The 26,297-nt window shown below is 56.1% G+C and overlaps 1 protein-coding gene across 6 annotated transcripts; it reads left to right on the forward strand.

Moving 5' to 3' along the window:
- The first annotated feature begins 617 nt into the window (after nt 1-617).
- Nucleotides 618-26,182, forward strand: Plxnb1 (plexin B1). 6 transcript variants are annotated; one of them, XM_038321888.1, is made up of 38 exons: nt 618-695; nt 5,378-5,430; nt 6,190-7,302; nt 7,923-8,105; nt 8,485-8,613; nt 8,739-8,839; nt 9,528-9,660; nt 9,913-10,069; nt 10,337-10,445; nt 10,524-10,632; nt 11,017-11,691; nt 11,871-11,993; nt 12,178-12,300; nt 12,612-12,705; nt 12,794-12,966; nt 13,078-13,229; nt 14,439-14,544; nt 14,718-14,854; nt 15,060-15,236; nt 15,441-15,576; nt 15,741-15,983; nt 16,566-16,742; nt 16,819-16,967; nt 17,666-17,766; nt 17,852-18,069; nt 18,170-18,348; nt 18,478-18,544; nt 18,715-18,861; nt 19,508-19,676; nt 19,905-20,008; nt 20,084-20,168; nt 20,379-20,551; nt 20,681-20,841; nt 20,928-21,075; nt 22,132-22,196; nt 22,303-22,378; nt 23,269-23,343; nt 24,272-26,182. In XM_038321888.1, the coding sequence occupies exons 3-38, from the start codon at nt 6,196-6,198 to the stop codon at nt 24,374-24,376; spliced, it is 6,366 nt and encodes a 2,121-aa protein (XP_038177816.1). In that variant the 5' UTR covers nt 618-695; nt 5,378-5,430; nt 6,190-6,195; the 3' UTR covers nt 24,377-26,182. The 6 variants fall into 6 exon arrangements, with proteins under 6 accessions (XP_038177816.1, XP_038177814.1, XP_038177812.1 ...); XM_038321886.1 differs by lacking the exon at nt 618-695 and adding an exon at nt 889-960; XM_038321884.1 differs by lacking the exon at nt 618-695 and adding an exon at nt 895-996.
- The last annotated feature ends 115 nt before the right edge of the window (nt 26,183-26,297 follow it).

Genomic DNA, 26,297 nt, shown 5'->3' on the forward strand with positions numbered 1-26,297 from the left:
AAGGGTTATTTGGCTTATGTTCATCATTTACGAAGTGTAAACAGGAACCCAAACAGTGCAGGATCCAGGAGGGATGCAGAAGCCATGGAGGGGTGCTGTTTAGGGGCTTGCTCGCCATGGCTTATCAGCCCGCTTTCTGGTAGAACGCAGTACCACCTGCCGAGGTGGCTCCACCCACAAGGGGCTGGGGCCTCCCCCATCAATCACTAATTAAGAAAATGCCCTACAGCGGGATCTTATGGGGGGATTTTTCTCGATTGAGGTTCCCTCCTTTCAGATAACTCAAGCTTGGTCAAGTTGACATAAAACAAGCCAGCACAGCCCCCACCCCACCCCTGAGACGGGGCGGAAGGGTGTGGTGGAAGAGGAGCCTGGCATCAGCTCTGAGTGCCATGACCTACGTGGAAGGCTTCCTTGCTGAAGAGCCCCCTAACCTTAGAGGCTTCTTTCTATATATGGCAAATTTTGCCTTTCTGGATGTTGTGCCGATGCCCTTGAGCTAAAGTTCTCCAAAAGCCCTCAGGATGGGTCAGGTCCCGGCTCCACAGATTGCCGTCGGCAAGCCTGGGTGTGAAAGGCCCTGCATAAAACACAGTGCACTGTGCCTCGGGAGAGAACTGCCCAGGAAGACCCAGGTGTTTTCCAAGGAGGGAGTCCAGACTTGCTCAAAGCTTCTGAGTTCTGGATAGCTCGAGGTACGGGCGTTGGAGGAAAGGAAGGAACTGAGACCCCACTAAGGCAGGCAGTGTGCTCCGCTTTCACAGCCCTGCCTATGGGTGGTATCACCCCCACTTGTGGGTGAGCAAATAGGTTGGGGGAGAGGTGTCAGGTTACATGGCTTAGTGATGGCGCAAACTCGGGTCCAAAGCCCGGGATCTCCTCAAACAGCCAGGGGTGGGGGCCGGAAGGAGAGGTTGGGTGTTGCGGAGTCCTTGGAGAAGGAAAGGTGGGCAGGGCCAGGTGAGAAGAGGAGAAAGCTGGCGCCTAGGAGTTCAGGTGAAGAAAGTTGGGGGAAGATGGGCTACAAGGGCCAGGAGAAAGAGGGAGCTCGGGGCGCAAGGCGAGGCGCGTAAGGGGTAGTGAAGATGGTGGTTTGGAAACAGGCCGGGCAGGTGAGGGGCACGAGTCCCATCGAACTCTGGCAGGGCAAGTGCTGTATCACTACAAGCAGGAGTAAGGCAAGCAACCATGGCCGCGGCCTCTAGCGTTCTGGGAGTGGGGCGAGCGGCTGGTCTCGAGCCGCGCGCAGGTGAGGCCCCCGCTGGGCGGGGCGGACCGCCCACGCTCCGGGCTAGGCTCCTCACCCTACACGTCTGCGTAGCCATGGCTACCGCCGGGTTGCAACAACCCCCACTTAATGAGGGGCTGATCACCCCCCCCACCCCGGCCCTTCACAAACTCCGATCCCGCGGGACCGGAATGAAGGGTCCCGGGGGGCTGGGGCCGCGCACCCCGCTCTCCGGGCTGCTTCCGGCATGACCCGGGCGGCGCGCGGGGGGAGGGCGGCCCGTCGGGAGGGGGGGGGTGGAAGGAGCGGAGCCCGGGCCGGCCGACGCGGCTTTGTCTCCTTTGTTCCCAGCGGTGGCAGCGCCGCGGCGGGAGGGGCGGGCAGCGGGCGCAGTTTTCCGCCCCTCGGTCTCCGGGTAACAGCTGCGGCTCCGCCAGACCCACCTCCGGGGGGAGGGAAGGTCGCCGCGCGCAGATCCCGAGCGAGCCCGGAGCTGCCCGCGGACGCCTCACCGCGCGCATCCCGCAGGCAGGTCGGGCGGTGAGTTGCGGGGCTTGGGCTGGGAAGGCGGGGCCGGGCCGAAAGCCGCGCGCACCCAGGTGCAACGACCCGAGGCCTCGGTCCCGCTGGGCACGGGCAGCCCGAGTGGAGTGGTGGGCGGCTTCGGTCCAGAGAGTTGGGACCACACTCGTGCGCGCGAAGACAAACTCTGGCGGCACCGCCTGTAACGCGATTGGGAGATAGAGGAGGTGGAGCTGCTCCTCCGCGCCCCCTCCTCGCTGCCGCCACCGCCGCTGTCGGGACCGGCCGGCCCCTTCCCCGCCCTCCCAGGGCCACTGGTGGGGTCTTTGTCCCGTGGCGCGGTGGAGGGCGGAGGGCTGAGGATGAGCCGAAGCGGGCAAGTGGAGGCTTCCCCATAGGGTAACAGACCCTTCAGGCTGAGGCCGACAAAGGAGGGGGACCACGAGCCTTCTAATTCTGGGACTCAGTCTTGGTACCGACATACCCAGCGGGTGCTTGATGAGCCCCTTAATTTATCGCGGTAGTCTGGTCAACGATGGCATCCCTCTACCCCACTCAACATCCAGAAAGCAGGTGCTCACCATTTCACAGTCAATGAGTAACGCTCTCCTTAAGTGGATACTGGGACGGGGGCTCAGGAAGGGAAGGCCGGTTTCCCACTTCAACTCCCAGACGAGGTACAATACATGTACAGGTGCAGATGGGCTGAATTTGGGAGCCCTCTTAGTGAGAGCAGCTGCAGGAGTGGGGGTCAGGTGGCGCTTGCCCTTTGCAGAAGTCAGGCAAGCAGTCTTGGGCCCCGCTGAAGGTTTCAGGGAGTGTGGGCTCTGAAGAGGCCTGTGGGGCAGGCCTGGGCACAGACAGAGTTAGACTTTGGCTATGAGCCTGGACAGAGTCTGAGATGTGGGGAGCTGGGAGGAGATACTGGCAGTGCAAGTTAGGGGCGTGAGGCTTGGCTCCAAATAAGCGTTTTCAGTCTGCTCTAGTCTGATCATTAATAAAACTGGGCCAATTCCTTGTGTTTTGAGAGGCCAGGAGGCTTGGAAAGCAGTGTGTAAGCTCCGTGTTACCCCCTACCCTTCCTTGGTTGTGAAATGGGGGCTCATTCACCATGTAGGGAACACCTGCTTTGCGTTGGGTCGCCGGTTGCTTGGTCTCCTAATTAAAAGTGGGAACTCCACCATGTCCAGAGAGGGAGGCTGCAATGGGAGAAAATGGTCTTGCGGCCCACTTGGCTCTACCACATTTACTGATCGGAGTGATCCTACCTCCTCTCCCACCAATAGGAATCTGAGGCTCAGAGCCAAGGGAAGTTGAGGCTGGTGACTAGGTGTGTCCATTTCATCTACCACACAAGGGTCACCTCCTTAGGAGCCTGGGAAGCCTAGGAAGGCTCTCTAGGGAGGTGATGGCTGGGCGTGGGAGGTAATGGGAGAGAGAGGGAGTGGGCATTCCAGGCCTAGGGAACAGCCCTTGTGATGGCGGGGAGGAGAACAAGCCTGCAGTTTAAGCAGGAACGAAGAGCATTTGTGGGGGTGGTTGTGGACGAGAGGGGCCTGGCCTTTGTCTCTCCAGACCCAGGGTACCCCAAAAGCTTGAGGAGTGTGTGTGCTCCATTTTTGTTTAAGGAAAATCCAGTGAGCTCTTCCTAGATGGGAGGGACTAGGGATCCCTCTGTGGCGAGTAGCCGAAGTGAAGTGAAATCTGTCCGCCGCATGCAGGAGAGAAATGTCACTACCCTTTGTCCTGCCCTTGCCGTGGTATGTAGGCCCATTGACGTAGTTTCTTAGAGTGGGTCGACCTCTGACCTGTGTGCTGGGCTCTCTGGAGCTGTCGCGTTTCTCTCAGTGTCCCCCTCAATGCGATTGTAATTTCAGCTTGGGGAGCGGTTTTGTCACTGCCCCTTAAGGGCTGAGAAACTTTGGCATGTGGTAGGCTCTGAGCAAATATTTACGAGCTAATGGAGCAGCAAATGCTGGTCTCACTATGGGACCCTATACCCAAGCACATCTGTGGGCCAAGGTGGTGGGAGGGTCAGGCAGTAGCAGGGCAGGAGGTGGCTTCTGCCTTTCCAGGGGAGGAAATGTGTTCTCTCTATCCCTTGGAAACAAGGGGGGGGGGGGCTCTTTAGTAGCTTGGCCTTGCCACAGTCTTGGGCTTCTGGCTGGGTTCAAGACTTTCCCTGCTGCCTTCTTCCCCCCCACCCCCTTGGGTGGCAAACAGAGGCAGCCTTGTTCCCGCTCCCATAGAGCTGCCCTGTTCTCTGCACACTAAAAATGGAAACCCCCAAGCTATTTTGGGAGCAGTGCCCAGCCAGACTGTGGCCATGGCCCCCTGCTCCCACTAGGCTGTGACCACAGCGTCCCTGCTCCCACCAGGCTGCTGGACCTTCCTCTTAGCCTTGTGCCCAGCCCTGCTTATGATAGGGCAACCTCAGGAGCGCCCTGCTGAGGCCTCTGATAGTATGGGCCAATCCAAGCGCAAGAAAGGGAACTTTGGGAACATTCTGCATAGACAGCCTGGCAGCTAGGTGGTGGGAGGGGCTGGGCAGTGTGGCCTGGGCACAGGCAAGGAGGGAAAAGTGCTCCTCAGTGTAGAATGGTTTGCCCCATAACCTAACCAAACTTTGTGTTCCTGCTTGAGGACCAGTGGATTTGGGGAAAGGTAGTGTTGCCATAGTTACTTAGGTCTAGGATTTAGGAGCCTTAGCTGGGGCCTGCAAAATGGGAAAGCGGGCACTCAGAGTCTGGGGAGTTGGTCCTAGGGTTGTACTTGGGCTGCAGGGCACAGCCAGGCATGATGACTCCCTCAGAATACCCAGCCTACCGCTCCTACTGCACTCTGGGTTCTGACTCTACAGCCCGCAGGAGAGAAAATTCCAGGAGATGGCCTGCCTTCCACAGCTTTCTAGGACTTAATGCTGGAACCAGGGAAGTGTGCGTGAGTCTGTATGTGCGGGTATCTAACGTGGGTGATGTGTGTCTGTCTCTGGTGGGTGGGTATGATGTGTGTTGATGCAGTGTCTGTAGAGGGCAGAGCTTTGTATGACTGATTTCGTGTGGTATCTGAACATAGATACGTGTGTCCTGGGTGGCGTGTTTATGTTTGTGTGTATGTATCTTCTGTGTGCATAGGTCATACCTGCATGTGTATGTCTGAATGTGCAAGTGCTCCTGTGTTTGTGTGGAGATGCGTGCATTCAGGGTAGGTGGTATGCATACATCTTAGTATATGTGAGTGGGTACCTGCTGGTGGCTGGCACCCGATTGGGTTAGGGTGGCCACTGGTTGGTATGAGTACCGTGACAGAACAGAGTTAAAGCAAAGGGTGGGATGGGAAGAATGCCGAGGAGGGACGGCACCGCTAGGGGCCTGAGTGGGCCCAGACGGCCATGGGGCTCCTTTCTAGGTGACCTTTCCCAGGCCCCTCGGGTGCCTGGCTCTGCTGCCCTCCCCCTCCCTGTGTGGGCTCTGAGGAGGCGTCCTCTGTGGAATGTGTTTGGTGGCTGAGGGCCAGGCTGGGCTGGGCTCCACCGGCAGCCTGGGGAGTGCGGAGGGGAGTCTAGGGCTCCCGCATGCCTGCAGCCCAGCCCCCCGGTTTTATACTCTGCTTTCCCCCACTGGCTAGGTGACTCCTGCTCAGGTCATGCTGTTATCGCCTGATCCATCCAGCCCTGCCAGGTGAGCCAGACTTGACCCTAATGGGGAACAGTGTGCTTGTCACAGGGCTCCCCAAGGTGGGGCCCTGTCCTCCAGCCTTCACCAATCTAACATAGTCTATCGGTTGTCACCCTTTTGGATTTTTAGCCTGCAAGGCTCTGCGTCCAAATTCTTTTCTTCTTCATCTGTTTATTTTGTTGTTGTATTGAGACAAGGTCTCTATATGGCTGTCCTGGAACTCGCTATATAGACCAGGCTGGTCTCAAAGTGGCAGAGATCCACTTGCCTCTGCCACCTGAGTGGGATCAAAGGTGTGTGTCTTCACACGCATCCTGCATCGAGTTCTGGCATCGTTAGGACATGCTGGTGGTCCATACGACCTCATCACCCCTCCTCCTCCTGCCTAGGAACCTAGCGCCCACACAGAGGGGGCCCTCTCCATCCTCAGAGACGTTTTCACTAGAGTCAGAGAGCAGGGTCTAGAAGGAACAAGGACACCAAGTGGGGAACTAGGGTGGAGTATGGGTAGGTGCAGGTCCCCTGAGAGCATAGTGTCTACAGAGAAGGGGTAGTGTTGAGATTCCCAAGGGCAGTGTCTTCTGTCTCTGCCTCGGTAAGTGTGTAGTCCTGGGATTACCCTGGGCATCTAAGCCTAGTGGATACTGGGGATGTCTGCGCAGCCAGGTTAGGAGGAACATCTTGGCAATGCCCATCCCTCATCAGTGACTTCTGAGTACCCTTCTGGCCATGTGAGCCTCACCCAGCCTTTCTCTCTACTAGGTGACCATGCCTGTCCTCGGCCCAGTTCTTCTGCAGGTGCTCTGGGCCGGGTGTGTCTTCACCCTACAATCCCCTCTACCAGCTGCTTTTACTGCCAATGGCACACACCTACAACACTTGGCAAGGGACCCCACCTCAGGTACCCTTTATGTAGGGGCCACCAACTTCCTGTTCCAGTTGAGCCCTGAGTTGCAGCTGGAAGCCGTGGTGTCCACAGGCCCTGTGAATGACAGCCGAGATTGTCTGCCACCTGTGATACCTGACGAATGTCCCCAAGCCCAACCTACTAACAACCCAAACCAGCTGCTCCTGGTCAGCCCAGAGGCTCTGGTGGTGTGTGGGAGTGTTCACCAGGGCATCTGTGAACTAAGGAGCCTGGGACAGATCGGGCAGCTGCTGCTAAGGCCAGAGCGGCCTGGGGACACCCAGTATGTGGCTGCAAATGACCCTGCAGTTAGCACAGTGGGACTAGTTGCCCAGGGATTGGCAGGGGAGCCGCTCCTGTTTGTGGGGCGGGGGTACACCAGCAGGGGTGTGGGCGGTGGCATTCCTCCTATTACAACCCGGGCCCTGCGACCACCGGACCCCCAAGCTGCCTTCTCTTATGAAGAGACAGCCAAGCTGGCAGTGGGCCGCCTCTCTGAGTACAGCCACCACTTTGTGAGTGCCTTTGTACGTGGGGCCAGTGCCTACTTCCTGTTCCTGCGGCGAGACCTGAAGGCCCCTTCTAGAGCTTTCCGTGCCTACGCATCCCGAGTGTGCCTTCAGGACCAGCACTACTACTCTTATGTGGAGCTGCCCCTGGCCTGCCAAGGTGGGCGCTATGGGTTGATCCAGGCCGCAGCTGTTGCCACATCCATGGAGGTGGCCCGTGGGGATGTGCTCTTTGCTGCCTTCTCCTCCGTGGCTCCTCCCACTGTGGACTGGCCCCTGTCAGCATCTACTGGGGCGTCTGGAACCTCTGTGCTCTGTGCCTTCCCCCTGGACGAGGTAGACCAGCTTGCTAACTATACTCGGGATGCCTGTTACACCCGGGAAGGCCGTGCTGAGAACGGGACCAAGGTGGCTGACATTGCGTATGATGTCCTTTCTGACTGTGCGCAGCTGCCGGTGGTAAGTCCCAGTGTTTGCCACCACGCACCTGCCCAGGAAGGCTGAGGGGAGCAGGGAGTGAGTGGGTGGAGTGGCTCTTATCCAGGTGCTAGGTCTTTGCTTTGCATTATTGCAGTGGCTGAGTCAGGGTGCTAAAGAAGGGACTGCAGAAGTTGGCTAAGAGAGTGTTTAGGCTCAAGGGTAAGGAGAGAGTATTGGGATGAGCCGTCTCGTTTTAGATTCTGGAGCCGTAGAACAGGCCAAGACTCGTGTGTCTGTAGCCTAGGAAGGGTAGAGATGGAGAAACACTACTGACCGAGTCAGTGAGGTGCAGAGGCCCAGGCCAGTGTGCTGGGAACTGAGAGCCAGGCTGCAAGAGCTTTAGGACATGGCTCAGGAGACGGTACTGAGTGTAGCACCTGGAGGCAGTAGCTCTCAGGAAAGAGATGGCAGAAGACGGGGGCCACAGCCGGGCTGGGGGTGAAAAGGAGAAGGAACCACTGGAGAGCGCACCGAGATAAAGCTTCGGATGTAAGAGCGTGCTGCCCGGGTGGAACTGCTGGGGAGGCTTGGGCCTGGGAGAAGGTTGTCCTCAGAGGTTATCAGGATGGGGTCTTAGTGGTGCTTCTTGCTACCTGCAGGATACTCCAGATGCTTTTCCTTGTGGCTCAGACCACACACCCAGCCCCATGGTCAGCTGTGTCCCTTTGGAAGCCACCCCGATTCTGGAGCTGCCAGGGGTTCAACTAACAGCTGTGGCGGTCACCATAGAGGATGGACACACCATCGCTTTCCTGGGTGACAGTCAAGGACAGTTGCATAGGGTACAGTATCCTTAGGAAGTATCAAGACTGAATTGTGTGCCTTGTGACATACTACATGCCTCCCTTCCCTGCCCCAGCTCGGTTTATACCACTCCTCCCAGGGTTAGGTGGTATTTACCCATGATTCTTCCCACATACATACACCCTAGCCAAGGCTGGTTGTAATAACCTCTCTTGCCTAGAACATAGACTAAGCTGTTCTCAAACTCATAGAAATCTGCCTGTCTCTGCCTCCAAAGTGCTGGGTTTTAAGACTGCTCCACCAACACCTGCCCAAAGAGAAAACCCTTATTCATAAATTGTTTTAGTTTTAAGCTGAGGAAGGTCTTGAGTCTGTGGCTTTGGGCTTGGTGCCAGACCTTGTGGTCTTTCATCGTAGGTCTACTTAGGCCCTGGAGGAAGTGTTGCCCCATACTCTACCCAGAGCATCCAGCCGGGATCTGCCGTGAGCAGAGACCTTACCTTTGATGGTACCTTCGAGCATCTGTATGTAGCAACCCAGACTACTGTAAGTCCTGGACACAGGCTAGGGCCTGACTGCTGGGAGAGGTCTCTCAGCAGGTACAGGGACCCGTATGTGGGTGAGCCACTGGTTTTTGGATTGCCAGCCTCAGGTCCTCTTTGCTGTCACAGCTTGTGAAGGTTCCTGTGGCCCCTTGTGCTCAGCGTCTGGACTGTGACTCTTGCCTTGCCCACAGGGACCCTTATTGTGGATGGTGTGTGCTCCTGGGCAGGTTAGTGCTCCACCAACTGCTGCCCTGGGCTTGTGCCTCTGGAACTGCCTCGTACAAGATTTCCGACCCTTGTCCATCAACTCTGAACCTCTGACTTCTGGATAGCCCGCCCCCTGCCCTTTAGCCCCGCCTCTGCCCTTTAGCACCCCCCTCACCGGCCCCATGCGCTGGGCTCAGGTTCCCTGCCACAGCAGACTCAAGAGCTGGGTATCGACCCCATGTGAGGGCTGTGACCAGGGCCTCAGGCCTAAAGATGCATTGGCTTTGTGAATTCTTGGTGGCTGCTTGAGGGTCACAGTTACATGAAGCACGATTAATAAAAACTTAGAGACAAAAATTGGGGTTCAACCTGAAGGTCAGAAAAGCAAAACAGCCAGCCACTGAATCTTACCTCAACCTCAGTCTGAAAATGGTGATCCCACCTCCAGGAAACCTCAGGATGAGACTGAGCCTGAGAGCTGTCTCCTCCCGTTTTATAATCCTCTCTAGTTCTGGGATTAAAGGCATGCACCACTACCGCCTGGTTTCTGTGGCAAACTAGTGAGGCTACTGGGATTAAAGGTGTGTGTCATCGCTGCCTGGTCTGTAAGGCTGGCCAGTGTGACTGTTTTACTTTTCTGATCCTCAGATAAGCTTTATTTATTAAAATACAAATGCAACACCACTACAATTACATGTTGGTTCTTAGATGCAGTCGCCGGTCGGAGTGCACAAGGGGCCAGGGCCCTGAGCAGTGGGTGTGGAGCTTCCAGTCGGAGCTGGGCTGTCTTCAGGTGGTGGCTGTGAGCCCTGCCAATATCAGTCGCGAGGAGAAGAGGGAGGTAAATGACCGGAGTAGGCCAGTCCCCAGTGGGAAGAACTCTGGGATGGATGGAGACCTTGGATTTTTGTCATTGCATGAAATACCGCATGGCTTGCGCAGGCACTTCTCTTGGTCATTGGATTTCTCTGTTACAGTCGAGGTCAGAGTGTCTGTGAGGCCTCAAGGGCTATGGGGTGCTAGTGCCAGCCTGTACTTGGTGCCCTGGTCTACCACCCAGTGGGTCCAGATATGCCCTTGGCTTTTTTGGTAGGTTTTCCTGTCGGTGCCAGGCCTGCCGTCTCTTTGGCCAGGGGAATCATACTTGTGCTACTTTGGAGACCATCAGAGCCCTGCTCTCCTGACTGGCTCTGGTGTGATGTGCCCCTCCCCAGACCCTAGTGAGACTCCGATGCTGCAGAAAGGAGCCGGTGGGTGAGAGAAGGGGCCAGCCCCGGACCTGGGGGCCGCACCCTGCTTTCATTGCTTTAACGGGTTTTGTTGGGATGTGAGGTGAATCCAGATATAGCCCTTATCGTGCTCTGAGTCCCCTCACTGGATTCTGTACCCCACAGTGTCCATGCTATGTCCTATGGACTTTGTTCTCTGACCCTAGTTCCTGTCTCCATTTGGGGTATTAGTGGGGGATCCCATCCCCTCCCCACTCTTCATTTCCGCCTTTCTCCCCCATGTTGCAGACCATGTCTCCGTGAATGTGGAGCTCAGGTTTGGTGCCGTGGTGATCGCCAACACTTCCATCTCGTTCTATGACTGTATGGCAGTTACTGAGTTTTTCCCGTCTGCGCCGTGAGTTCCTTACCTTGTCTGTCCCCAGCGCTGGGCTCCCGTATTTTGACCTCCATTTCATGACTACGCTATGTGCAGGTGTCGGGCCTGTGTGAGCAGCCGCTGGGGGTGCAACTGGTGTGTGTGGCAGCACCTGTGCACACACAAGGCCTCGTGTGACGCCGGGCCTATGGTGGCAAGCCAGCAGGTGAGTGGGACTCCAGGATGAGGCATGTTGGGGGTAGGGTAAGGTTCTCTGATGGCCTGGGGTCTGTGTGCCTGCCGGCCTCCGGGAAGTTCTGTCCTGAGCACCTGCTCTGTGTGACAGACACCCTGGAGAGTGGCTGCTTGTCCATCCCATCTGTTTTGGGAGAGGACATTTAAGCTGAGAGGCAAGAGGTGTGACCTTGGCTCTCCACCTCAGCACAGACCCCCTGGAGCCTGCCCTCTGTGTTTCTGCTTTAGAGAATTAATGGGATGTTTTTGTTTCTCTTTTCCTTGGTCTTCTTCCCTCTTAACATCCCCTTGCCTGCCTGCTCCTGCACCTGCCTGCTGAGTGGCCCTTCCTGTCTTTCTTGGCCTTCCCTCTCAGAGCCCACTTCTGTCCCTAGTTCCTCCTGCAAGGGATGTACTCACCCCTTTCCCACCCACAGTCCCCAAAGCCACGGTCACCCCTACTCCCAACACCTTCCCAGCAGAGCCTAGGGCTCCCTCCATAGCTCCAGATGTCCTACCTGGGGCCAGGCCTTCCCGGCTCAGCCTCTGGGACCCATGGGTGGGTCCTGGCCCCATACTTTCCCCTACGTCTACAGAGACACCTGTGCATGAGAACCCCCTCCTTCCTGACCTCCCTACCACACCTGGAACCATTGTCCCTGCCCCTACTGACTTGGGACCAGTGACCACACCTGAGGACCTCTCGGCCTCCTACCCATTCCCCTCAGATGCAGCCACAGTGTCCCCTGTAGAGCCTGGCCCTGAGGCCCTGCCTTCCTCCGTGGCTCTGGACCAGCCCCCTGGCACTGCTCCAGCCACCACTTTCCCAGGGGCCACTGGCTCCATGAAGCCTGTTCTGGATTGGCTCATGAAAGAAGGCGGCGAGCTGCCCGAGGCGGATGAGTGGCCGGGTGGTGACGCCCCCGCCTTCTCCACCTCCACACTCCTCTCAGGTGATGGAGACTCAGCAGAGCGCGAGGGCTCTCCTGCCCCCCTCGTCCTCCTGTCCAGCCTCGACTACCAGTACGACACCCCCGGGCTCTGGGAGCTGGTGAGGTCCAGCCCAGGAAGGAGGAATGGGAGGGGATGGGAAGATGCAGCCGGTGGTTTACCCTGTGATTCTGCTTTGGGGGAGTGGGGACAGAGGACTGCCCTCTGAAGTTAAGCAAGGTAGAGGACCGAGGTGGGCAGGGTGGGAGCCACAGACTGCCTCACTCTCCGTGCCTGCAGGGAGAGATGAGTCAGAGGGTGAGCTCCTGCCCCTGTGTGGAGAATGTTCAAGGCTCCTTGCTGATACCGGTCCACGTGGAGCGAGAAGTCCAGCTTCGCGGCAGAAACCTGTGGCTCTTCCAGGTGTGCTTGCTGTCTGGCTGACCTCTTTCCTCTCAGACTGCTTGATCAGCTCTGCCCAGGAGGAGAGCATCGCCAAGCCCAGATTTCTTTCCTATCTTGGGCTGTACCAGAGCCGGCCTGCACTGTGGCCTGCAGGGTCTAGCTTCTAAAGCAGCCTGAAAAACAGTGTGTTCTCTACCCCCAGGATGGCCCGCAGAACAGCGAGTGTGTGATGGAGCTGGAGGGCCTCGAGGTGGCGGTTGAGGCCCAGGTCGAGTGTGAGCCACCTCCAGGGGCCTGGTGTCACATCAAGTGCCAACAGCAACAGGTGCGGACCGCAGGAGCCTGGGTGGGCATAGACTGGCTGTCAACCTCAGCTGGCTGCATTGTGCTTGTCACAGCCTAAGCGGTGGCACTGCAATACAGGTGGCTTCCCCAACTGTGCCATGTGCCTCCTGGGGTCCCCATTTCCCAGCCTGGCCTCTACTTCCATTGCTGATCCTGTCCTTGCACTCTGGGACCCCACAGTTCCAATTCTGACCCCCAGCACTGCTCCGATAACTGGTCATTTTGGTCCTTTACTAAGCCACACCCTCCACAGGCCTGGCCCAAACCATAACTTCACTCCCGTTTCTCCAGTTCAGCTATAAGGCTCTGCAGCCGGAGCTCCAGGTGGGGCTGTTCCTGCGCTGGGCAGGTGGCCTGCGTGTGGACAGTGCTGATGGGCTGTACGGTGAGCTGCCCGGGGACCACAGGGTAGGCGGGGTGGTATCGGGACTCCGCTAGGCCTCGCCATCACACGTCACTCCTGCTCTCTCTAGTGGTACTGTACGACTGCTCTGTGGGACATGGGGACTGCAGCCGCTGCCAAACTGCCATGCCCCAGTACGGCTGTGTGTGGTGTGAGGGGGAGCATCCACGTTGTGTGGCCCGGGAAGCCTGTCATGAAGCTGAGACTGTGGCCACTCAGTGCCCTGCGCCTCTCATTCACTCGGTATGTTGGAATGCTGGCCTGTCTCCTCCCTTACTGCTGCCCCTGGAGGGAGGTTTGTAACGGAGGAAGCTGGGATTCACTGAGGCTGACAATGTCCTTGTCCTGGAATAGGTGGAGCCACTGACTGGACCTATAGACGGAGGCACCCGGGTCACCATTAGGGGCTCCAACCTGGGCCAGCAGGTACAGGATGTGCTGGACATGGTCAGAGTGGCTGGAGTGCCCTGTTCTGTGGATGCTGGGGAATACGAGGTCTCCAGCAGGTAAGCCGATTGGGCCAACACGGGAGGGCGCTGTAGCTAGACGGCTTTGTTCCAGGGCCCCCTTTCTCCCGTCTTTGATTATGGTGTCAGAGTCTTAGTGCTGGGCTGCCGGAGGCCTGGAACTCTGGCTTTCTGTGCATACCTGGTTCAGGTCCCTAGCCTGAGCTGCTCGGGGACTCTAGTCTGTCGGTCAGAGTCGCTGCCTGGAGCTTGCTGATGGCTCTGCTGAGATGTCCTTTTTGCTTTCTCAGTGGCCTTAGATATCCTGTAGCGGGTTCCTCAGCAGCCTTCTCCTGGGCCCTTCTCTAAGATCTACCCTGGCAAGGCTCTTGGGAGGGGCTCCTGTGGGACACCTCCAGGGTGCCGCAGGCAAATATGGAGCATTGTCCAGGGTCTCCTGGGCCCATGAGCAGCAGGGCCCAAACCTGGCAGGATATTAGGGTGACCTCTTCACTGCACCCTCAGAAGAGCTGTTGCAGAGCCCCACAGTTTATTTTAAACGAGGGGTCACTGTGCATGCGTGCCCTTTCCCTCCAGATCTTTGGTAAATAAGAACCCCAGAGCTTCTAGACTATTAATAATTCTAGAAACATCAGGCTTAGGTGATCTATGAAGTGTAAACTATATTATGGCTGGAGCCACCCTGGCTAGTTCACACCACTTGCTCTGTTTGCTAGTGTTTGTGGTGACCGTGACAATGTTAGCCACTGTAGGCCTAACATTCTGGAAGTTAATGTGCCTCAGGCTTCTGTTTTCTGGCCAAGAACCAGCGTTCTCCGACTGCTCACATCTGCCCCCAGTCCCGACTAGAGGCTTTCAGGGACCTTTTGTTCAAGGTCAGGTCAGGCTTCCATCGCTTTGCAAATGGTTGCTGACCATGCGGTGATGGTGGGGGACTTGGGGGTGGCTGATGAGCCCCCTTACTCGCTTAGCAGCCCCTTGAGCTCCTTTGTCACATCAGAGAGAGAGGTTCTTCCTTGTTGGGGTTTGTACCTTCATGATTAAACCAGGAATGTGACTTCTCTGATGCCAAGGCTTGCAAGTGTGCTGTAGGGAGTTCCCTCCAAAACTAGAGGGGATGCTGACCCATCTTACGGGGGATGGGCACAGCACACCACATGGGCAGTGGCAGGGAGAGGATCTGCCGGGTCACTCTGAGGGACATCTGTGCAGCGTGCTATGCCCTTGCCTGTCTTGTGCCTTCTTCAGTCTTGTGTGCATCACCGGGACCAGTGGGGAGGAAGTGACTGGCGCTGTAGCAGTGGAGGTGACTGGCAGAGGACACAGTGTCTCAGAGTTCAGCTTTGCCTACCAGGTGCCTGACTGCTCAGCCACCCCCCAGCTGCCAGCGGGCCTCTCCCTCTGTGGGTGTCCTAGCCCGTTTGGTTTTGCCTTTATAGAGCGCCCCTCCCTGAGGCTGCCCTGTTTGTCTGCGGTGCCCCGGCCTCTATTTTGGCCTGACTTTGCCTGTCTTCCCTCCCCACACAGGATCCAAAAGTACACTCCATCTTCCCAGGCCACGGCCCCAGAGCCGGGGGTACCCGCCTCACCCTTCATGGTTCTAAGCTCCTGACTGGGAGGCTAGAGGACATCCGTGTGGTGATTGGTGACCAGCCTTGCCACTTGTAAGAGTTGTTTTCCTGTTCTACAAAATCCATGGTGCCCAGGGAGGAGATGGGGTGGTGGGGAGAGCCGGTGTCTAATGGGTCAAGGCTGCGCCAGCGCCGGGGCTGTGGGAGAAGCACGGCAGGGCTACTTGGAATCTGCGGTTGGTAAGGAAGCAAAGTGAGCCAAGAGACTCCTGGATCTGGCCTGTCTACCCCTCCCCAGGCTCCTGGAGCAGCAGTCGGAGCAGCTGTACTGTGAGACCAGCCCATACCCCATGCCTGCTGTGCTGCCAGTGGCTGTCTGGTTTGGGACCACTGAGCGGACGCTGCAACACGGCCAATTCAAGTACACATCGGACCCGAACATCACCTCTGTGGGCCCCTCCAAGAGCTTCTTCAGGTGTGGGGCCAAAAGCATGTGTGGAAAGTCTTTGAAGTTCTCCTCTGGTGGGGGAGGTGTGGTTCTGGGAATGGGGGCTGTGAACCCCTTACTGTTGACAGAATGGGTCATGAATTTGGGTTTGGGCGTGAGCTGGCTAGGACCGAGCTACGCTTTAGGTCCTGGTTTATGTAAGTCATGAATGGCTTCTCGGCTGTGTTTCAGCGGAGGACGTGAGATATGGGTCCGTGGCCAGAACCTGGATGTGGTGCAGATGCCAAGAATCCGAGTAACTGTGGTCCCGAGAACGCTGCAACCTGGCCAGGGGCTTGGACAGAGGCATCATGGGGTCCCTGAGAAAGTATGTTCTTCTAGAGCCCTCAGCACATGGCATGCCCACAAGCCTCTCCCCTCACCTGTGGGCAGCCGTGGGGAAGCTAGTCCCAGAGGAGATGCTTCCCACCTCTGTGCAGCCGCACCTCTCGGGAGGCGCATCAGCTGACCTGCCCTCATCTTCCCCTACAGTTTGAGGAGCCTTGTCTCGTGAACTCCTCCCATCTTATCATGTGCCGCACACCCGCTCTCCCGGATCCGCCAGAGGACCCCTGGGTCCAGGTGGAGTTTATCCTGGACAACGTGGTCTTCGACTTTGCCGCACTGAGCCCTACCCCCTTCTCCTATGAGCCTGACCCCACTTTACGTTCTCTGAACCCCGAGGACACCACTGCACCCTTCCGGCACAAGCCAGGGAGCGTGTTCTCTGTGGAGGTAGTGTGCCTTCCTAGGCTCGTTTATAGGAGAGAAGTGTGTGTGTGTGCTAGAGAGGGCAGGGTTGAAAGAACATGCCCTGAAGGGGGTGGTACAGGACAGGTGCCAGTCTAGGTCGTGGCAGAGACTCGTTCGGTAGCCTGGGTCCCTGTACTCCACGAAGGTTTCTGTGTTCAGTTAAATGGTTTGGTGTATTCAGTAGTTGGGTACACATTAGGTAACTGGCTGATCATCATTTGGCAACTGAGCTTACATGGATGACACTAGATGCTTGTTATGACACACATGGTATGTAGTGTGTGGGCACTTGGACAGGTCAGAGTCAGATAATCCATCATTCCCTAGCCGAGGGTAACTCAACAGTTCACTGCCCAGGGTGTGGGGAATCGTTGTAGTTTCAGCTGAGGAGGTAGGAAGCACAGGCGGTTAAGGTGGCAGTCCAGAGGCCGTCTCTGACCATGGGCTCTGCCTGCAGGGAAGCAGGGCTGAGTGATGGTCCCCTGGCCATCCCTGTCCCGTTCAGGAAGATGGGCTCCAGGTGGCAAGTGTTCTGAGTAACAGATTAGTGACCCAATGTTCCAGGGGGAGAATCTGGACCTCGCCATGTCTAAGGAGGAGGTGGTGGCCATGATAGGAGAAGGCCCCTGTGTGGTGAAGACACTCACCCGGCACCACCTGTACTGTGAGCCCCCTGTGGAGCAGCCCCTGCCGCAGCAGCATGCCTCCCAGGAGACACCAGATGCTTTGCCTGAGTTCACGGTCAGTGGGCAGGACCTGGGTTGGGCTGGGCATCGTGGTGTCTGAGGTGCTGGCTCACAGGTAGCTTCCCACACAGGTACAGATGGGGAACCTGCGCTTCTCCCTGGGTCATGTGCAGTATGATGGCGAGAGCCCTGTGGCTTTTCCTGTGGCAGCCCAAGTGGGCTTGGGAGTGGGCACATCTCTCCTGGCTCTGGGTGTCATCGTCATTGTGCTCATTTACAGGTGGGCGTCGCTAGTTCTGACGGGCAGGGAAAATGGGCAGAGGTGGTTCTGGTTTTCAAGAAAGGGTATTTCTGTGTTGCCCTGGCTGTCCTGGAACTCGTTCTGTAGACCAGCCTGGCCTTGAACTCATAGAGATCCATCTGCCTGCGGAATGCTGGGATTAAAGGCATGCGCCACCACTGCCCAGGTTTTATTTTTATCTTATGGGCATTGGTGTCTATGTGAAGGTGTCAGATCCCCTGAAATGATGAGTTACAGACAGTTGTGAGCTGCCGTCTGGGCCCTGAACCCAGGTCCTCTAGAGGACCAGCCAGTACTCTTAACCATCTCTGCAACGCCCCTCTGCAGATATTTTACATGATCAGACCTCTGAGAATGGTTGCAACAGGCCTGGTGGTCTCCCACAATACTCTGTTTTGCCCTTGCATAAGAATAGCCATGAGCAATATATAAACCATCGATTATAACTGAGTTCTAACAAACTGGGTTTATAAAATCAGCTTGTAGGCCTATATGGCAGGGTCGGAGTTTGCTGGGGACAGGAGTGAGGTATAAATGGGCTTTGATGGAACGGGACAGGATGAACTGTTTTGGGTCAGGTTTGACTGGGGTTGGCCTGGAGTCAAGATAAGCAGGCCTGAGCCAAGTCAAGCCCAGCAAGGGCTGGCCTTTCTTTCCCTTCTGTCCTTGCTGAGTAGGAGAAAGAGCAAGCAGGCCCTGAGGGACTATAAGAAAGTGCAGATCCAGCTGGAGAATCTGGAGAGCAGTGTGCGGGACCGCTGTAAGAAGGAGTTTACAGGTGAGACTCAGTGGGAGTAGCCGCAGGGCTCTGCCCGAGGCTGCTCTGGTCACAAGGGATCCATTGACATTCTTCTGCTCCACAGACCTCATGACTGAGATGACCGATCTCACCAGTGACCTCCTTGGCAGCGGCATCCCCTTCCTTGACTACAAGGTGTATGCAGAGAGGGTCTTCTTCCCAGGGCACCGGGAGTCACCCTTGCACAGGGACCTCGGCGTGCCTGACAGCAGGCGACCCACTGTGGAACAGGGCCTGGGGCAGCTCTCCAACCTGCTTAACAGCAAGCTCTTCCTCACCAAGGTGCAGTCCCCGCCCGACTTCCCCATCCCTCCTTGCTCCTAACTGGATGGGCCTAATGTTTCTGAATGCACCCCTCATTCTCCTCTCTCCCTGAACTCAGTTCATCCACACGCTGGAGAGCCAGCGTACCTTCTCCGCTCGGGACCGTGCCTATGTGGCATCTCTGCTCACTGTCGCGCTTCACGGGAAGCTCGAATACTTCACTGACATCCTCCGTACTCTGCTTAGTGACCTGGTGGCCCAATATGTGGCCAAGAACCCCAAGCTGATGCTGCGCAGGTATGTGGCTGTCAGGATTTAGGACAGCCTGAGCACGGGAGTAGAGCCAGGGTCTTGGGTTTGGTGGTCTGCGGAACAGAGCCCTGTAGCCCCCTGCTGACCCTGGCCTGCCTTTTGCTGCCGTCTCAGGACAGAGACTGTGGTGGAGAAGCTGCTCACCAACTGGATGTCCATCTGCCTCTACACCTTTGTGCGGGTGAGAGCGGGGCCCACAGCTCTTCACTAGGGAGGGTTGGGCCATTTAGGACACTGAGTCCCCAGCAGTCCATGTAGCTTGCCTACTACTGCCAGAGACAAGACCTTACCCAACATGCCCCGTGTACTTTTGCTGCCTGCCAGAGGCCCTGACTGCCCACACTTTCACAGGACTCCGTGGGAGAGCCTCTGTACATGCTCTTCCGAGGGATTAAGCATCAAGTGGACAAGGGTCCTGTGGACAGTGTGACTGGCAAAGCCAAGTACACCCTGAATGACAACCGCCTGCTCAGAGAGGATGTGGAGTATCGTCCCCTGGTGAGGGTGTACTCTAGGCAGGTGTATGTGTGTCTGGTCTATACCATCAGTTTCCACTGACTTCTGGTGTCTGTACCTGGATGTAGATCCTATTTGACCTCCGGCTGCCTGCTGGAGAGGCTGTTTATACATTTATTGTAGTAGGAACGCATGGCCTCACATGTGCTAGCAAGCGTTCTTCCAGCGCTGAGCCACAACCCTAGCGTGGAAGGATTGAGGTGGGAGTCTCAGAGGGTCCCTAACTTAGGAGGGAAGCACAGATCCATGTTGAGTTGGAGTAGCTTTCTTGCCGTCTCACTAGGGATGCAGTCTTGTCCCCTAAGTCAGTAGCCACTTGGCAGGCAGGCCTGCCTGGAGCTTCCCTGTCACACACAAGGGTTCCTCTGGAGGTCCCGGCTAGTCTGTGCTGAACAGCTAACACATCAGGTTGCAGGGGGAGACTGTTTGAGACATGGAGGGTTATGTGAGCATTTGCATCAAGCAGGGAGGCAGACGGGGGAGGAGTTAAGGACTGCATGGTGCTGGGCTGGCCTCAGAGCCTGCAGTCTTTTCATGGGTTGTCCCTGTCCCTGCCTTTGACCTGTGCATCTTGGTCGTCATCCTGCTTGTGGAACCAGTCCTGAAATCACTCACACTTCTTGTGTAGACTTTAAATGCTCTTCTGGCTGTGGGCCCTGGGGCAGGAGAGGCCCAGGGTATACCTGTGAAAGTCCTGGACTGTGACACCATCTCTCAGGCCAAGGAGAAGATGCTTGACCAGCTGTATAAGGGACTGCCTCTTGCCCAGCGGCCAGACTCTCGCACCTTGGATGTTGGTGAGGGCGGGAGCAAGGTGGTATGAGGACCCTGAGCTGGCCCAAGATTGGTGATGTGGGGGCAGGTGGGATGTTGGAAGTTACTACAAAACCTGGCTCTGGGACATTACCAGATGACCTTTCACCTGGAGAGGGTTCTGCTCTAGCTCTTTGGAGAGGATGGGATGGGCTGCATAGCAGAAAGAGGATGCGGGAAGCCCTGAGCCAGGTCTTCTCTTGTCCTTGCAGAATGGCGGTCTGGAGTGGCTGGGCACCTCGTCCTTTCTGACGAGGATGTCACTTCTGAGATCCAGGGTCTGTGGAGGCGTCTGAATACCCTGCAGCATTACAAGGTGGGAGGGGTGGGAGCTGGAGGCAGGATAGGGTGTGCGCAGACTGACAGGAGGGTCACCAGCTGTGCTCAGCAGGTCCCAGACGGAGCAACGGTGGCCCTCGTCCCCTGCCTTACAAAGCATGTTCTTAGGGAAAACCAGGATTATGTCCCTGGAGAACGTGAGTACCCACCTCCTCCCTTTGCGGGCACTTGTTTAGCCCAGTGCTGGGCAGCAAGGAAAGCCCTTCAGACCGAGGGAGGGCCTGTTTTCTTTTTCTCAGAGGAGCACCAGCCAGATGCTCCTACTCCTGGGGGAGTTGGCTGGACTTGGCTTCCCAAGAGGTGGCAGCACCATGTAGGGGGCACCCAACTCTTACATCTTGGCACAGGGACCCCAATGCTAGAGGATGTAGATGAGGGGGGCATCCGGCCCTGGCACCTGGTAAAGCCAAGTGAGGAGCCAGAGCCTCCCAGGCCAAGGAGGGGCAGCCTTCGGAGTGGGGAGCGTGAACGAGCCAAGGCCATTCCTGAGATCTACCTGACACGCCTGCTGTCCATGAAGGTAGGGCTGGGCTATTTAGGAAGAACAGCTACCCAGAGGACGTGGGGGTGGGTGGTGTAGAGCCTGTACAAAGGAGTGGCTGCTGGTCTCCTTCCTACCTGGGCTCTGAGCTTCCTTGTCTTCCTGCAGGGTACACTGCAGAAGTTTGTGGATGACCTGTTCCAGGTGATCCTCAGCACCAGCCGCCCTGTGCCGCTGGCTGTGAAGTACTTCTTTGACTTGCTGGATGAACAGGCTCAGCAGCACGGCATCTCCGACCAGGATACCATCCACATCTGGAAGACCAACAGGTGTGGGAGGAGCAGGGCTCAGGACAGATGTGAGGGCCTCCTGGCTCCCCAGCATAGTTACCGGACCCCTTCTCCCCGACTTGCAGCCTGCCGTTGAGGTTCTGGATCAACATTATCAAAAACCCACAGTTCGTGTTTGATGTACAGACATCCGATAACATGGACGCCGTGCTCCTCGTCATTGCACAGACCTTCATGGATGCCTGCACCCTGGCCGACCACAAACTGGGCAGGGTGAGCAGGCTGGGGCTACCCAAGTGGGTGTGGACAGTGTTGGACGCACAGAGCTTCAGGCTCCTGTCATAGTTGGAAAGGTGATGATGGTTGGGGGCAGCCATGAACCTAAGGCGTTCTCACACCAGGCCTCATCCCAAAGTCTCCTCAGAAGGTGGTCATAGTCTCAGGGAATAAGAGGAGGGGAGGGAGTGGCACCTGTGTCAGCTCAGACTTGAGGTGGCGGTAGGTGTAGCCTCATGTAGTTGGGGTGGAGTGTGGTGACAGACTGACATACAGTCACGTGTAGCAGTACCACTTGATTAGGGCTTGCCATTAGGGCAAGTGGTAGCCACAGTAAGCAGTGCAATTCGGCAGACTCCTGGCAGGTACCTGTAGGTGGCCTAGCCTGTGGTCCAGCAGAGGCCAGCTCAAGCCAGCAAAGGTACAGGTGTGGATTAGCGGTGTGGAATATTGAAGGGTGAGGCAAGTCTCCCAGGCCCCAGACGATGGTGAGCTCAGGTTTGGGGGTGAGCCTGAGGAGTTTCAGGGGTCACCAGTGGTCTCTGGTGGAATCATGGATTCCCCAGTCCTAGAGCAATCCCCCCAGATGCCTGGCAGATTTGGTTTTTGGGGTGTTGGAGGTCTTTTCCTTTCACACCACTGACAAGAGTCCAGGATGCTGGGGAGAGGCTGTGGGCAGAACACCAGAGGGGGGACAATGTCCTAGAAGTCACAGCTCAGACTTCTGACGTGGGGTCGCCAGGCCAGGGCTGTGGTGTAATGGCGCCTGCTGCCAAGTCTGATGACCTGGTTTGATCCCTGGGACCCATATGGTGTAAGAAGAGAACCAGCTCCTACAAGGTGTCCTCTGACCTCCACACATGCATACAAAAAAAAATAAAATGTAAAAACAAACAAGGAAGTAGGCTAGGGTGACCAGTAATCCTGGTTTCTTGGTTGCTGGGAGGGTCCTGGGATGTGGATCGTTTAGTTATAAAACTGGTGCTAGTCTGACCCTGGGTGCTGATCATGCTGTTGAACTTTGACCCTTCCTTCCTCTCTGTTGCTGTCTAGGATTCTCCCATCAACAAACTTCTTTATGCTCGAGATATTCCCCGCTACAAACAGATGGTGGAAAGGTACCAGGGAAGGTGGGGGTGTGTGTGCAGCTGAGGCCCTAGGTGAGCCCTGGTGGCACTAAGGAAATGGCTTATTTAGCAGCTGTTGTCCCTGGCTTTCTGGCAGATACTATACAGACATCAGACAGACCGTCCCGGCCAGTGACCAAGAGATGAACTCGGTCCTAGCCGAGCTGTCCCGGGTAAGGCCTCCCTTCATACATCTCAACTATAGAAAAACCCTTGTCACCTCTAAACCTTTGTGATCTGGCTGGGAGAGGACACACCCTGTCACCATATGGACAGTGTGTTTCCTAGCATTTCAGAGTGAGTAGGGGTCTCGTTTTGATAGCTGTCACCTAATCTGATCTAAGCAGGTGCTTGTATAATTGTAGCCCTTGCTAGGGTCTGTGGAGTAGGTGGGGTTTAGCTCTAGGCCTTTTGAGTCAGCTGCCCATACTGCCCACTGTTCTGCTACCGTGTGGCACCTGTAGCACCCACATGAGAACATTAGGAGCTGTGGACAGTGTTCCTTTAGTGGTTACAAGGACACCCACACTACCAGTGACAGCTGGGCTTTTGGGATACAGCTGTGTCAAGCCCTTCATGGGGGTGTGCTTCTGCCCTGGATCCCCTAAGATCTCCATGAGTTTACTTAGGCTGAATCAGCATTACTGTCCAGAGAAAGAGGCTGAGGATCTGATGTCCCCATGGAAGACTTTAGACTGGTCTCAGGACACATTTGAGTAAGATCAGAACAAAATGACTTGGAGTTCCCAGCCAGTCCCGTGGCCCTGAAGTCACTTGGGATGAATGGGAGGACTATCTAGCTCTAGCCTTGCCTGGGCAGGTGGGTTCCAGTACAAACTCCAGCCCTGCCGAAACTAGTCCTGGGGTTTCTCCCTACCATGGAAGTCTTTTGCCTTGGCCTGAGCTGTAATCTTGGGTCCCTGCCTTAAGAGAGGCGTCCCATCACAGGACCCATTCTTTTTCAGGTCCCCTTCTCTACTCTCAATCCTTCTCTGAGGTCCTGGGTCTCTTTCCCCCCACTTCCTTCTCATTTCTCTCCCCTTTTGTTTGCCCTCTTCCCCAGAACTACTCCGGTGACCTTGGGGCACGCGTGGCTCTGCACGAACTCTACAAGTATATCAACAAATACTATGACCAGGTGAGCACACCCTGGGCCCCGACTGCGAGGCGGACTTTGCTCTCTGTGTGCTCCTTGGGAAACTGAGGGGGGGTCCATAAACTGGTTCAGTGATGTTGGCTCCTCTCTCCCTGTCCCCACAATTCCCCATCCTGGTCCTGCAATACAGCTTCCAGGCATGGTAGTAGTGGTTGGGGCTACCTAGAGAATTTGCTAGGGTCTAGAGATGGTGTGTGGGATGTGCCGGAAGACCACTTAGTTGCCAGTTGCCATCCCTTGAAGATTCCAGGGTTGTTTTTGTCCCAGATATTACCACTTCTGTGGGTGCAGACTGGGCTGGGCTTCTGGAACCAAGGAATGAATGAATGAGGTACAGCAAAGTCAGGGAGGGGTTTTTCTGGGCCCTCTCTTGAGCAGGCCTGTTGTTCTAAGTACCTGTTAGTTATCCTATGAGTTTCCAGTAGAATCACATACCATATCCTCCTGGTCTTGGCACATAGACTCATGAAATGCCGTGAGCTGGCAGGCAGGGCAGTGGAGATGGCTGCAGCAGACCTGCGGGAAGGCCAGTGCACATGTAAGGCTGGATCCTACACGAAATGAGCTGGCTGGGGAAAGGACGTTAAGTAATGAGTAAAATATGTCAGTCTCACACTGCCTGGTCTTTAGCATCTCCGTGTGGTGACGCTGGACTCTATTCTCAACACTGGAGAGGCCGGAAGTTTGTGTAAGGCCACACTGAGACCTTCTCAAAAAAAAAAAAAATACCCTAGAAAAGCAAGCCATGGTGACTTTGTTCTGTTTTCTCGCTGACAGTGAGTGAGGTGGTTGACTGGATTTCTCTGTACTTACCCCTGACTGCGGTACAGCTCAGGCCTGCCGAAGTCCACCTGCAGTCATCGTGGGGTTCAGAGACGTCTCCCCTGAGTCTGCTGCTTCTGTCTTCCAGATCATCACTGCCCTGGAGGAGGACGGCACTGCCCAGAAGATGCAGCTGGGCTACCGGCTCCAGCAGATCGCTGCTGCCGTGGAAAACAAGGTCACGGATCTATAGGGGACCAGGGAGTCCTGGCCTTCTGTATGTTAGCACCTCCTGGGCAGCCCTGGAATCTCAAGGGGGAGCCACCTTCGTAGATGCCTGTAGTGACTGACAAGCAGAGTTTAATGAAAGGTGGCTCCCGGTCTCCTGCTGGCTTCAGCCCCGTTGGGCCCACCTTATAGGCCTGGGACCTAATGGCTCAGTGGGTAGTGCCAGGCCTGCCCCAAGCCTGTTGACTCTGTGACATCCTTCCTGGGTGACGCCAGCCCGCAGGGAGCTGGGGACTTAGGATTTCCAGAGAATGTCTGGTAGGGCCTCTGGACCCCTGGGGACACTGTACTGTTCTACACTGGCCTATGTCCCATCAGGAATCACAGCAGAAGGAAGAGAGCCCTCCTACTTCCTGTCTTCTTCATCCATCCTCCTTGACCTCAGTTTAGCTTCCTCTGTCTTTGTTCCCTGTTGCCAATTGCAAGGCCTGAGAGGAAAAAGGAAAAAAAAATGCCTTTCCAGGCTGCTGCTGCCTCAACAGCCATGGTGCCTCAGGCCCACCCTCTCTTCTGGGAGGATGGTGGGGAGGGAGAGCAGTGGCCCACCTATGATGCAGTTCGTCGTGAAAGGATAACACATGGTGTAGAGTCTGATCGGGGACTCACCAGCTCTTCTGCTGACTGGCAGCTGTTGGGGACATGGGCACAGTCACATTCTGAAGGGTCTCCTGACCCCTAGGAAAGGCCTGTCAGGTGGCAGGCTCTGCTTTCTGGAAAAGAGAACTTGAAGCGTGATAGGACTCAGGGAGAGCAGGGGCCTGGTGGGGAGGGCAGGTTCTTCATCATCAAGGGTTCCACCTTGTCTGCAGGTTGTGCTCATGTCTCTACTCATGGTCCATGATTTTGAAAGGAATTGAGAAAGTGTGGCATCTTTAAAGGTGACTGCAGGCACCGTGGGTATCAAGGGTCCTTGTCTATGGCCCTGTTTCTGGACCCACCCGATTTCCAGATTACGGTCCATGTCGAGGTACCTTAAGGCAGGAGCTCAAAGCCAACCCACTTGCATGGCATTTTCCTGTTTGAAGTTGCCGGTGAGCTTCAAGACCAATGTACTGAGGTGTCTGTAGCTGCCTGGATCAGCAGAGCTGGAGGTGAAAAATGCCCTAGGCCTCACTAGGTGAGGGCTTTAGTGTCCTCATAAGAGAGGTCAGCCACCTTTGGGGTCTTCCCTGAAGGTTTGAAGAGATGGGCTGATACAATTCCAAGAAGAGGCCTTCCTTGTCATCTCCAAAGTCCTTGTCCTCAAGAGAGCAGGAGCCACGTTGGTTTTCATTCCAGCGGTAACCACAGCTGCTATTTCTGTCAGCTCTAACATCCCGTCTTACCCATGCCGGCCCGATGTGGGAGCCACACCACAGATGGGGCCAGCAGTCAGGTCTTCATTTTGGAGCATGTGAACCTCAGTACTAATAATAGCTGTCTTAGTCCAGATCCTATCCTCACTCAGAGTCTCTGCTCTCCCAGGGCCAACCATGGGGCTGAAGGGGGAATGAGGTCTTGGCCAGACCTCAGACAGGCACAGGGAGGGAGGCAGCTTGAATCAACATGGGGAGAGAGCCGCACCTCTGCTCCAGGCTGGTTTCTGCAGTCTTTGGGAGTCCTTTGGGAGGCGGGGGTTCCTGGGGAGGAAGGCCGAGGACCGGCGTGCTTGGGCATGCACTCACGGGAAGGGCGAGTCCTGAAGATGCTCTGAATCACTCATGTCTCGGCCTCACGGAACACTGTGATAAAAGATGTCGTAAAAATAAAACCTTACCACATACGATAGGAAGCTAAGTCTTGACTCAAACACTGTGGCCAAGAACGGCCGTGCCAGTGCCAACAGGACTTGGCGATGGTTCACTTGGGTCGAAGCCTGTTTTAGTTTGGTCCGTCTTCTCCCTTTC

Source organism: Arvicola amphibius, chromosome 3 (genome assembly GCF_903992535.2).
Source record: "Arvicola amphibius chromosome 3, mArvAmp1.2, whole genome shotgun sequence".
In the NCBI taxonomy this organism is placed as follows: domain Eukaryota; kingdom Metazoa; phylum Chordata; class Mammalia; order Rodentia; family Cricetidae; genus Arvicola; species Arvicola amphibius.